We start from the raw sequence: 12,727 nt of genomic DNA, 5'->3' as shown, positions 1-12,727 counted from the left end.
TGATGTTATGATTGGCTAGTTTGGCCACTCTGCCAGGCTCAAAAGGAGGCCTCCTAGAGGCAGGTCTCTCTGACTGCGGGCTGAGAAGGATGTACTGCTGAAAGAGACACATGCTCCTGAGAGACATGTGCTGCTGGGAAAGTGACACAAGAGACACACATTGCTCAGTGAGACACTGAGGGACACAAACTGCTGGGAGAGAGACTGAGAAAGACTGTTGGCTGAGAAATGGCGGGCTGAGAGAGATTGAGCGTTTTTCCTGAACTTGAATTGTAGGCTGGTGCTTCTTTAATAAACCCTATAGTCTGTGAGTTCTGTGTGGCCACTGCAGTGAATAATCGAACCCAGCAGAAAGGTGGTGGGTGCTGCGGGTGGAACGGTTGTTGTCAGGGTTGGTGAAAGGGCTGGAGGGAGGTAGCATGTCTGGCCTCACAATAATGGGCCTTGGGCTACTGATAGTGATTCTGCTTTCCGCTTGTGTGGTTAGAGGAGGTCAGAAGATGTGGCCTCCTTGCCCCTTTGGCATAGGGCCACATGAGTCGGAAGCAACTCAAAGGCAATGAGTTTGTCTTTTGCTCATGACCACCTACACTATCCATTGTTGCTAATAACTTTAAAATATGTAGCACCAAAATGAGGAGCTCTGGTAGCATAGTGCCTAAGGCACTTGACTGCTAACCAGAAGGCTGGCGGTTCAAACCCACCAGCCACTCCTCGGAAGGAAGGTTGGGCATTCCTACTTCCGTAGTGATACTGCCTTGGAAACCCAAGGAGGGGTCGCTATGAGTCGGGGCCGACTCGATGGCAAATAACAACAACAACAAGAAGCACCAAAATGATGGGGAAGTTTGAGAAATGAATCTTTAGTAAAGTTTTATGGTATGCACATGGTCAAGGTGTATGCATTCTCTTGACAGATCAATTTAGAAATCTTTTGAATGACCATCAAGCACTGTAGTGGATCCAAGTTCTAAATCAATGTTGTATCCACCAGGCTGAGGGAGCACTAAAGATTCCCCATCCATTATCCTGAACCATAACATTTTGAGGGCAATTTTCTCATCCACTACAAGCTGGACTATGTCTTTGCCCTGTTGTTGTGTACAGGCCCTAGGGAATCAGGGCAAAGGAAGCCTCTCCTCTCAGAGAACCTTTTTGTCCTCATTACCAGGAACAGCTATGGAGATCAGAGCAGCTAATCTCACTGCCAGGGAGGGAAGGAAGCCAAAGGGAGCTGAGTCCTAGGACATTCATGGCTTTAAAATAGCTACCTTTGCCTCATGGGGCATTTGAAGAAATCTATACAGAACTTGGAAAACAAGTTGTGTTAGGACCTTACCCAACAGAAGTGAGGGTCTGCCAGATATTTTTGGTCATTCTCTTTGTTTTTGTTTCCTAGGATTTTTTCCTCAGCTTGTGTTTTCTCCTTCTCAGTCTCTTATTCTTTTGTTGTTGTTGTTAGCTGCTGTTGAGTCGTCTCACTCATAGAGACCCTATGCATAGCAGAATGAAACACCATCTGATCCTGTGCCAGCTCCATGATCCCTGCTATACTTGAGCCCATTGCCTCAGCCACTGTGTCAATCCATCTCGTTGAGGGCCTTCTCCTCTTTCTTCGACCCTACCTTACCAAGCATGACATCCTTCTTCAGGGAATGGTCCCTTCTGATAACATGACCAAAGTAGGTGAGACAAAGTCTGGCCATTCTTGCTTCCAAGGAGCATTCTGGCTGCACTTCCTCCAGGACAGATTTGTTAGTTGTTTTAGCAGTCCATGGTACTCTCAGCATTCTTTGCCAGCACCACAACTCAAAAGCATCAATTCCTCTTCTGTCTTCCTTTTCATTGTCTAGTTCTCACATACATATAAGGCGGTTGAATATATCATGGCTTATGTCAGGCACACTTTAGTCCTCAAGGAGACATCTTTACTCTTCAGCACTTGAAAGAGGCGATTTAATTTTCCTCTGAGTATTTGTAGGACTGAACTTCTTTTAAATCAAACAAAACCAAACTCATTGCTATTGAGTTGATTCCAACTCATAGTGACTCGCATTGGGTTTCCAAGGCTATAAATCTTTACAGAAGTAGATTGCCCCACCTTCTGCAGAGCAGCTGGTGGATTTGAACCACTAACCTTCTGGTTAGCAGCCAGGTGCCTTATCCATTATGCCACCAGAGCTCCTTGCATTTCCCTTAGCTCCTCCTTTTCCTTAGAACCATTGCTAGTCTCCTCTTGCATGGCCATGTCTTCCTCCTCTCCACATGTCTAAAATATATTCATCAACTTGCCCCGGACACTCCCATTGCCCTTATTTTCTATTTTGTTTAATGACCTTACATCCATCCACCTAGTTGTTCACAGTAGTAACCTCTGTCATCTTTCCTTCCTGTTTCTTCCTTTTCTTCACCACATCCCCCCTTCCCAAAATACAGACGTTCAATCAGGCATCAATTCTGGTCTTTTCTACCTGTGGAATGTTTCTGGAATCCTTGGATTTTGCAGAACCCTTTTAATTTGTCTCAAATAAAAGTTTCTCTCTTTCCAATTTATCTTCCACATAAGCATCAATGCCTTTTCTAGAACAAAAATGTGATCTTCTCCCCTGCTTAATAATATTTAATAGTTAACCATTGTCTAGATAAGTTTACTAATGTGTTCAATCCTCTGTGTCCATTCAATCACAATCAAAATTCCCCTTTCTGCTGGCCTACTCTCCTAGTTCTCTGCCTTGTGCCATATGACTCTCAGCTCTTCCCTCCCCGCTAGCCCAGAACCATTTCTTAACTGTACTATCTAGTGTGGCTTACATGCTTATCTTAGCTAGAGAGTTTTCTGGAGGAAAAACTACACATATTTGGAGTAGGGGAACCCCAATATCCTACTGTAGTAGTATATTTTGTTGACTCTGTATGCTGAAAATAAGAGCCCCAAAATTGTGCAGCGGTCAGGGCTTGGTGCTGGAAGGAAATGTTCAGGCTCCAAGTATTGTTAAAATGAAAAGATAGTAGGCAAGATTCTGATGTACTTTTGGAACTATTTTCTTTATTTCATATTTTTTAAGGTTTTCCTGTAAGTTTTATTTATCTCCTGGTAATATATCTGCACTCTCTCCAAGGATCAAGTCATTTTATCATTTTCTATCCTCTCCGTCTGACCCCCCCACCCCAAGGACCTCTATTTGACTTTACTCTACCCTTAATTTTCTTCATTTAGTTTGCATTTCATTCTTTTATCTGTGTTCTCCAAATATCTTCTCATTTAGGTCATACCTTGCTGGTCTATGTTGTGGATTTTATTATTTTATTTAATCTTATTTAAAGAATATAAACCATTCCAAAGCCTGCTGACTTGCCAAAAGGAGTTCTGAATCAGAAGCCAAAATAATATCCAAGTTAAGCCTTGGTGGCACAGTGGTTAAAGCACTTGGCTGCTAATCAAAAGGTTGGTGGTTCAAACTCACCAGCCACTCTGTGGGAAAAAGATATATGGCAGTTGGCTTCCGTAAAGATTTACAGCCTTGGAAACCCTAGGTAGCAGTTCTACTCTGTCCGTTAGGGTTGCTATGAGTCAAATCAACTCCATGGCAGTGGGTTTTGATGGGTTTATGGTTAGGTACACTTTATCTAGTATTGCAGTCTTGAATAGTGCTGCTTTTCCAGGGTGAAGAAAATCTTTCATCTGCTCTTTCCACCGAAACATTCATTTGCTATGGATTTCCAGCTCTGCATGTTACTGTGTCAGTTGTGATGGTGGCTGATTTTTTGAGCAGCCAGGGAAGAAGAGGCACCTTTATACTTTAAAACCAGTCCTTCAGTGAGAACTATTTCCCTATTTCCCCCTGCCCCCCAAAAGTAAAAAATCAACACTGTTTTAATACTAAATTCCGGGTATTGTATAATTTCTTAAGATCCATCACCAGCTAAAGGAAAAGTATTCTAAATTTTCAATTTTTCTAGTAAAAATAATTACAACCTCCTTAGCTGCACATCAGGTAGAATTAGATAGTTGTATGAATAGAAATTAAAACAGTCATAAGAATTATGGAACTGACCAGATTAAAGAAAGCCACGTTAATCTTCAAAGCTTCCAGAAGCCATTCTTCTTTCTAGCTCCCATAGGGTAAGGACAAGTCTAGGAAGAAGTGTAACATTGACACATACAATGTCTGTAGGTGGTTAGTGTAGTTTAGTGGTAATCACTACTGTTTTGGTTACCTAGCGCCGCTCTAAAAGAAATACCACAAATGGGATGGCTCGAACAAACAGGAATTTATTCTCTTACAGTTTTGGAGGTTAGAAGTCCAAGTTCAAAGTGCCAGGCTCTAGGGGCTAGATGGAAGCCATTCAACCTTGGGCTTCAGCTCTGCTTCTTGCTCCTGGCCCACTGAAACTAGAGGCATCTCTTTACTCAGGCAGCTTGCTAGCTGGGGCTGACAAACCCAAGGCTAACAAGTGAAAAGGCACAGTCCTGATATTACCATACCACATGGCAGGCCATTAATTCAAGTCCATTAAAAGTCCCAAGATCAGCAGAGCATGGCAGGCTACTAAATGAAGACTTGGCTACATGTAGGGTTCAAGTGTGCGAAAAGGCTAGAGACCCTCCTCAAAGTAGCTTCTTACATACTGGAAGCAGCCCACATGCCTAAAGCAGCTACTCAACTGCTCCAGTAGATTCTAACATGGAACCGATTGCCAATCTCACCTTGGCGAATAACTACCCAGCCACTCAACAAGGGCCAACCAAGTTGACAATAACCTTAACTACCACAGCTACCATTACTCAACTTACTAGAATTGAGAAGCATAATTAGTGAACAATTATTTATTGACACAGAGAACTGTGTCCTGTCCATGTGATCTAAGGTTCTGGGGAATGTAGTAGACAAACAAACCAGCTTAAAGACTGGAGGGGAAGAAATACATCCAACAAATTATCACAATAAATTAAGTAAATGAATTCATACAAAGCCTCAGGAACAAGAAGAATATGGTATCAATAATGAGACAACACACACACACACGTACACACACACACTACTCACTGAAGAAAATCATTAATGGAGAAGGGGAGGACAAAGGCTGCTGGGAGTAGGGCAAGAACAGAATTGGAAATGAATCTATCTTTCACCTCTAAGTGACAGCTCTGCTAATTCCTAACACAATATGAATAAGTTTCTACACAGATTTTACATATACCACTTTCTGTTACTGCTTACTGCAGCCCAATAAAAACAGATAAATCATGGGCTCTACTGACGTTAAGAGGCAGAGTTGATACAGTGAAATGTATTCAAATGAGTAATTGTTATGGGGTTTGATGTGAATTGATGAGTTAAAGATGAATTTATGAATTTGGATGTCTGTTTACATATGCAATAAGAGAATGGTGGTTGAAAGTGTGGTTACTGGAGTCTGGTGCTGGTGCTGGTTTCTGTTATATACTAGGTCCACTATTTACTAGCTGTGTAATCTTGGACACCTCATATGTAAAGTGATGATAAATAATCTCATGGGTTGTGAGGATTAAATAAGTTAATACTTGGAACACTGCCTGGTACATAGTAATTACACTACAAATATTACCTATTGTTTTTGCTCATACAGGGCCTTTGTTTCCTCAGTAAAGGGTAGATTTTTGTCAGAACTAGACCGGAGTAAGTATATTTATTAAATATATTTATATTTAATATAAATATTATATTTATTAAATTTATTTATATTTATTAAATATAGCCTGGGGTGCAGGAATTTAATACTGCATTGTTGTCTTTAGGGCTGAGTTTCAGGGAGGATGTTAAATGAGAATGAGAGTGTTTTTAGATTTAGAATGTAGTATTTACTAGGCTACTGTTAGCTTGTATATCAAACCAAACCCATTGCAGTGGAGCTGATTGCAACTCACAGCAACCCTATGGCACAGAGTAGAACTGCCCCAGAGGGTTTCCAAGGCTGTAATCTTTATGGGAGGAGCCCTGGTGGCTCATTGTAAAGATTTACAGCCTTGGAAACCGTATAGGACAGTTCTACTCTGTCCCACAGTGTTGCGATGAGTCAGAATTTATTCCACAGCTATGGATGTAGGTTTTGGAATCTTTATGGAGGCAGACTGCCACATCTTTCTCTCTGAGGGGTTGGTATGTTCTAACTGCCCTCCTTTCAGTTAGCAGGCAAACTTTTAACCACTGTGACACCGGGACTCTTTGTTATCATATACAGTGGTAAGAAAACCAGTAGTAGATACTTTCCGTGTATGTTAGCTTCCTTTTGACTTATTTAAAAGAAAAGAAAAAGATTAATTTGGTTTATTATATGAATATATTATGTTCTATTTAATCTATTTATGGTACGTTAAGGAAAGAGACTATGGAATATGAAAAGCTGATGGAAGTTTTTAATATGTTGCACACCTCAGAATATAAACCTCTACAGTGCTATTAATAGGCATATTATCAACAACAGTTTTTCAGACTTTGTGCTTAGCTCTGGAGAAAAACAAGAGTATGGCATCTTGAATTTCTTCATTGGGTAATTTAAAACCCATTCTATAATGTGAACACCAGCTGCACAGATCATGTTACTTGAGATCAGTATCAACTAAAGTTATAATAAACTAAACTAGTCATATGTTCCTTTTCAAAGTTGCTTGCTATTCAGAACACATACCTAAATCAACAAAACAATGTGAATATCATCACAACTCTTTTCATTAACTGTTAGGTTTTGGGGGTTGGTTTAAAACCGGCTCTAAATTCTTAATTGTCCTAGATATTATAATGGTTAATACATATCTAGTGCTTACTATATTCCAGGTGCTGTTCTAGACATTAGTAAGTTTTGATTTTGATAAAACTATATAAACAAGTTGTAACTTTTATATAATACAGTACCCTCAAAGAGGAGAAAGTGGAGGCAGTACCGAAAACTCAAGCGTAGGTCTTTGACACCCTTGGTTTGTTTTTTGGTTTTAGAACTAAAAACTTTGTATACGTTTTTATTACTATCACTCTAAAGGAGAATGGCATTTTTGAGGGAACAATGTTCTACTTGGTGTGTCACTGATGACTATTAACCAACAGAACTATTCTGATTCTGTTAAGGGAAATAAGCAACAATGGAAAAGAAATTATTTTAGAGCATAATTCAATTGCTCTGGTAGCGTAGTGCCTAAGGCACTTGACTGCTGACCAGAAGGCTGGCGGTTCAAACCCACCAGCCAGTCCTCGGAAGGAAGATGGGGCAATCTACTCCCGTAGTGATACCGCCTCGGAAACCCAAGGAGGGGTCACTATGAGTCGGGTCGACGGCACATAACAACAAGTACAGTCGGGAGAGCCAAGAACGTGGAAGCTCCCCTCCCGCCCCGGGGGCGGAGCACTTGCCGGGTGGAGATGGGATGGACCACATTTCCCTGGAGCTCTAGAGGCGGGGCCTAGGGCTCGGGGGCCAAACTCCCGGGAGCTGGAAAGCCGGCCAGAACGCACCGCAGGGATTCTCGCGGTCTCTGGGCGCGTGCGCAGGTGCGGTGGGCCCTGCGAGCGACTTAGCTAGTAGAGTGCTGACCGGTACCCGGCTTCCTGTGCGATGAGACCTGGGGAGGAGCTACCTGGGGAAGGGGGCGCCTGCGTTGGCTTCTCCCAGCTGGAGCTGCTGAAGCTAAGCGCCGCGGAGCGCATCGACGAAGCGGCCGAGCGGCTAGGGGCCCTGAGCCGCGCGATCTGGAGCGAGCCTGAGTTGGCCTACGAGGAGCATCAAGCTCATGGCGTGCTGACGCGCTTCTTCCAGCAGGAGCCACCGGCCGCCTCCTGGACAGTGCAGCCGCACTACCAGCTGGCCACGGCCTTCCGGGCCGAGTGGGAGGCGCCTGGGGTCCGTGCGGCGCCGGGTGCTGCGGGGCGCCCACTGCACCTTGGCTTCCTCTGCGAGTACGACGCGCTGCCGGGCATCGGGCACGCCTGCGGCCATAACCTGATTGCAGAGGTCGGGGCGGCAGCAGCTCTGGGCGTTAAGGGGGCCTTGGAGAGCCTCCCGGGGCCGCCTCCGCCGGTGAAGGTGAGATGGGGCCCGGGTGCGTGACTCTCATTCCGACTGCCCAGGCAGTGAACGGCCCGGGGCCTCCCTTGCCCAACGAGCCCTCCGCGGCCGCTGGGAATGACAAGACTCGGGTGCACCCCTTGCGCATCGTCCCCTCCCGTCCCGAGGTAGGTTTAGGGGACAGTACTTAGAGTTCCGGTCTCGCCTTTGGCAAAAGGCAGAACCCCTGGATGGAAAAAAAGCGAGTAGCTCACGTCTTGGCGACATTTTGCAGGTTTTTGTTTCCTCTTCTGTAGTTGTAAACAATTCAGTGTATTTTCCCTTAGGAAAGAACTTAGAACCCAGCTGGTCTTAGGTACTGGTTATTTTTGGTAACCGAGTGGCAACTACAGTTTGCTTACGAGGTTGTGCAGTCTCTGGAGGAAGTAATTTATGTAGGCAAACCTACAGCCCCTCTTTATCAAATTGCCCCAGATCCTTTGTGGCAGTCACAGGAAGTGTTGCGATTCGAATAATTTGGTATTTGGTTAGGAAAGTTTCAGTCGTTGGGACCACCAAACCTCTAGAAATATACAAATAATGGGAAAGTGGTATTTACTACGTCCTTAAGTCTTAATTTTTGTTTCATGACTTTAAGAAATACTTCCATTCTTTAAACGGGACAATGACGTTTATGTTTGTCATAGGGAAAGTTTAATCTTGTGACACTATTTTTCCAGATGGTATATTCTCCGTTCTGTGAGCTTAGACTCAATAACTACCCTTCAGGTTAAGGGGAAGGCTTGTGTTTTATTTTCATATTCTGTAGGCCATTTTTTTTCAGTGTCAGTAATTTTTCTCTTTTGTCCTAATAGTTCCATCTTTTGTGGCTTTTTCCCTCTAGCTGCCTTCTCCTTTTGCCTCTGGGGCCTGTTTTTGCACCTGGTCAAGTTTTTGTTTTTTTGAGAGGGGGCCTCCTTTGTCATTGCATGAAACACTGGAGAGATTTAGCTTTAACCAGGTTTATGGAATTTTCTGTAAGAGACTGCTTATTTAACAAGCAGTTAAAGGTTAAGGGTAAAGAAAACCAAAAGAACCAAACCCACTGCCATCGAGTCGAATTCTGACTGATGGCGGCAGGCAGTAAATCTTTACCAAGTAGATTGTCTAGTCTTCTAGTTAACAGTCAGATGCCTTAGGCACTGTGCTACCAGAGCTCGTTAGGGGTAAAAGAGTAGCGTAATTTAAGAGTTGGGTGCTTCATAACTGCTTAAATAAAAATATTTTGGGAAATGTACAAACGTCTAATTGCAAATGGTAATTCTCACTTTTACCAAGGTTATCTGTTTTATCTGGTAACAGAATTTATATTGATTCCCTTTGTAAGCCCAGACCTTTTCTAGCTTGTTTCGTTGTGCTCTTATACGTAATCTTGTACGTTTATTAGTTGTAATTTTTCTTTGCTTTTTAAAATTGTTTGAAGAAGTTAAGCTTAACTATCAAAGTAAAATGTTTATTCTGTAAAGTTCTCTTTTGTTTAATTAGGTGTTTGGTGACCAATAAATCTGCCTGGTTGAACTGGTGGAATCGAATTAGTAAGTTTGTGTAATAGTTGGCCATTTCTAATCATGGTATTAAGATTTGTTTAATGCTCTTCATAAAGGATTAAGTTAAGGATTGAGTTAAGACCTTTTAATAAGGTAGCTCAGTAAGGAATCGGAGTTCAGGCCTGAAGGTCATGACGTCTGAGTTCTAATCCCAGCTCAGCCTGAAGACTTCCTTTGTGACCTGGGGTAAGACACTTCCCCTCTGTGCCTTAGAACCAATTCCAAAAACCAAACCCGCTGCCCTGCAATTGATTCTGGCTCGTGCCTCAAAACTTTCCTTCCTAAAATGATGATACAGCTTGCTCACCTACCTCACAGGGTTGTTGTGAGGATAACTAGTAAGTAAGTAACTAAAATTCCTTACCAGGAAATTATTAGTAATTATATACATACATTAAAAGGCTTAGTCAAGAATCTTTAAGAAATAAGGCTTATGGAATTTTGAGGAAATAAGTATGTAGTACTTAACTTTTTTCATCTTTGTCATTTGTTATATAAAATTGAATAAAAATTAAGAAACATTTTCTTTAATATCCCTAATACATACTTTGTACCAAGTTGTAAATTAATGTAAGTTAATTGTGATTATTTTAGTACCGTATATTTATCCCACTGCATTACTTAAGTATCAGAAAGCAGAACCTCTCTCCATAGAGTAAGGAAATTAATGTAGATTGTGAATACATAAGCAGATGAACCTATTTGAAATTTTTCCTACTATAATTTCTTTTTTGCTGTTCTGCTCTAACATATGCATTTCTTTCTAGGTAATTGTCCTGGGAACCCCTGCAGAAGAAGATGGTGGTGGCAAAATTGATTTAATTGAAGCAGGGGCTTTTAAAAATCTTGATGTTGTTTTTATGGCCCATCCATCCCAAGAGAATGCTGCTTATCTGCCTGATGTGGCTGAACATGAGTAAGTAATCAAGCTAAAGATAAACTTCTTAGTGGCCAGCAGGCCATATCATAAATGTTAAGATGGGGCAATCTACTTCCGTAGTGATACTGCCTCGGAAACCCAAGGAGGGGTCACTATGAGTCGGGTCCGACTCGACAGCACGTAACAACAACAACAACAACAACAACAACCAGTGATTAAAACTCCACATTTGTACATTTAACAAGTAAATTGAAATCTAATGATACAATATCTAATTTGCCATTGAATGTCATTTGTCAAGGCTCTTTTAACTGAGACTTATTATGGTGTTCGTAATTGGCATGTTAAAGTAAAAAGATATCAAATAATATTTTGATGTTTATATTCTACTTTAAACTAATTGAGAATAATTTGGCTTCTGGACAGCAGCTGTCCTTTTGACATGGAGTTGCCTTTACCACTGAATAGATTTGCAAGAGATAACTCCATTAGACTCAGGAAGAAAATCTATTTGTCCACTTTATTTATTTTTGAGTTCTTTGCAAAGAGGGTAAGTTATGTTCCTAAGGGAGAACACAGACCTGGTAGCTGTAGATTTTTCAGTCTATTCTTTTCTGATTAATCTGGTGCTGGAAACTTTCACTTTTCTCTGTGTTGAAGAGCTCACTGTCTTTGGTACCTAAGGATATGCCTCACTAAGGTGGTTTGAAATTTTTATACCAGAAGTTTCAGTCGTAGTAATTAATGGTCCAGTTTGTAGTCCATTCCAAAAGAGCCACTGCTTACCTGCTTCAGGAAAAACACATGATCACTTCTGTGTGGTAGCTGGCGAGTAGCATCAGAACTGTCTCTCAGTGAACAGTGCTTTTAGATTGTAAGTCAGTTATCTTACGTGTTATAGCAACTCACAAGACCTATCTTCTGGTATCTTTGTTCTTATCACGAGGAATTGGTACTGTAATGGTAGCCAAGAGTCTTTGATTTTTAGGGGTGGCCTAAATACTAGCACCAGAGGCCCTGGATAGTACAAGCAGTTAACGTACTCATCTGCTAACCTGCTTAGATTGGTAGTTTGAGTCTACCCAGAGTTACCTTGGAAGAAAGGGCTGATGATGTACTTCCAAAAAATCACCCATTGAAAACTCAATGGAGCAGAGTTCTATTTCGATACGTATGTGGTCACCATGAGTTGGAATTAACAGCATCTGGTTTTAGCCATCTTTGTAATCCCAGGATGTAATACAGTACTGCTTGTTTGTTTTAATTGAATTGTCTATAAATTTTATCTATTCAGGTGGGCTGTTGAGCAAAGCTCTCTTTTTTTGGACTGCCCCCTCTTTGTGTCAAACACTGTTACATAATAGTGAACAAATATATGTAAATTGTGGTATATATATATTTTTTACTACAAGTGATATGCAAATCTGAATTCCAGCTGTGTGATTATTTTGAATAATAATTGGATAGTTCTAACCAGTTGGGTTTTTTTTTTTTTACTTTGCTGCTGATGAAAAAACAATTTTAAATGGCATTTTTTTTTCCCAGTATGACTGTGAAGTACTATGGAAAAGCGTCCCATGCTGCTGCTTATCCCTGGGAAGGAGTAAATGCATTAGATGCTGCTGTTCTTGCTTACAACAATCTATCTGTGTTACGACAGCAAATGAAACCAACCTGGAGAGTGCATGGTACAAATGTCATATAATTTTTGTAATTAATGCTGTTTACTGTCTTTTAATACAGTTTACTTAATATTTCATTGAAAAATGGTGTCTTTTATGTACTTTATATAAATATTCTAAAAATTTTAAACATATTTTCAGAAATTCTTGTGACAGAATACTAGAATGTGTCTCTGTGGATAGGAAGACAGTGAAAAGATGATTTATACATAAATGGAATGGTCGTCTTCGCGTATCAGAGATCTGTCCATTTTTTTGGTTATTTAGGTTTTGTCCTCCTGTAATTTGGGACATTGTGATGTTTTAGTATCTCTTCATTATCTGATTTTGCTGTAGACGAAAATAGCTTTGTAATTGCACTTGTATCAATTCTGTGTTTAGTTTCTTTAAAAAGAATGAAAAAGAGTAGGTAATATAAAATTAGACTTTGCATATCTGATAAAAAGTAACGGTAGCCAAGTGTCATATAGGATCACATAACGTTTTTCCCTCTCTTTTTTTGTATTTTAAATTGTGATCTGAGTTGCTTTTTTTCTTTCTTT

At 41.0% G+C, this 12,727-nt stretch overlaps 1 protein-coding gene across 1 annotated transcript in view; it reads left to right on the top strand.

The window, feature by feature from the left end:
• Positions 1-7,587: 7,587 nt before the first annotated feature.
• PM20D2 (peptidase M20 domain containing 2) overlaps positions 7,588-12,727 on the top strand; it is a 15,573-nt gene continuing 10,433 nt past the window's right edge. The window contains exons 1-3 of the mRNA XM_007951453.1: positions 7,588-8,055; positions 10,391-10,539; positions 12,049-12,191. Coding sequence (XP_007949644.1) covers positions 7,588-8,055; positions 10,391-10,539; positions 12,049-12,191 — 760 coding nt within the window. The remainder of the gene's footprint in view (positions 8,056-10,390; positions 10,540-12,048; positions 12,192-12,727) is intronic.

This window comes from Orycteropus afer, unplaced genomic scaffold (assembly GCF_000298275.1).
Source record: "Orycteropus afer afer isolate SDZICR_OR568_19922 unplaced genomic scaffold, OryAfe1.0 scaffold00011, whole genome shotgun sequence".
Taxonomy (NCBI): domain Eukaryota; kingdom Metazoa; phylum Chordata; class Mammalia; order Tubulidentata; family Orycteropodidae; genus Orycteropus; species Orycteropus afer.
Note: the sequence above shows the minus strand (reverse complement) of the source record. Positions and strands in the feature narration are given on the sequence as shown.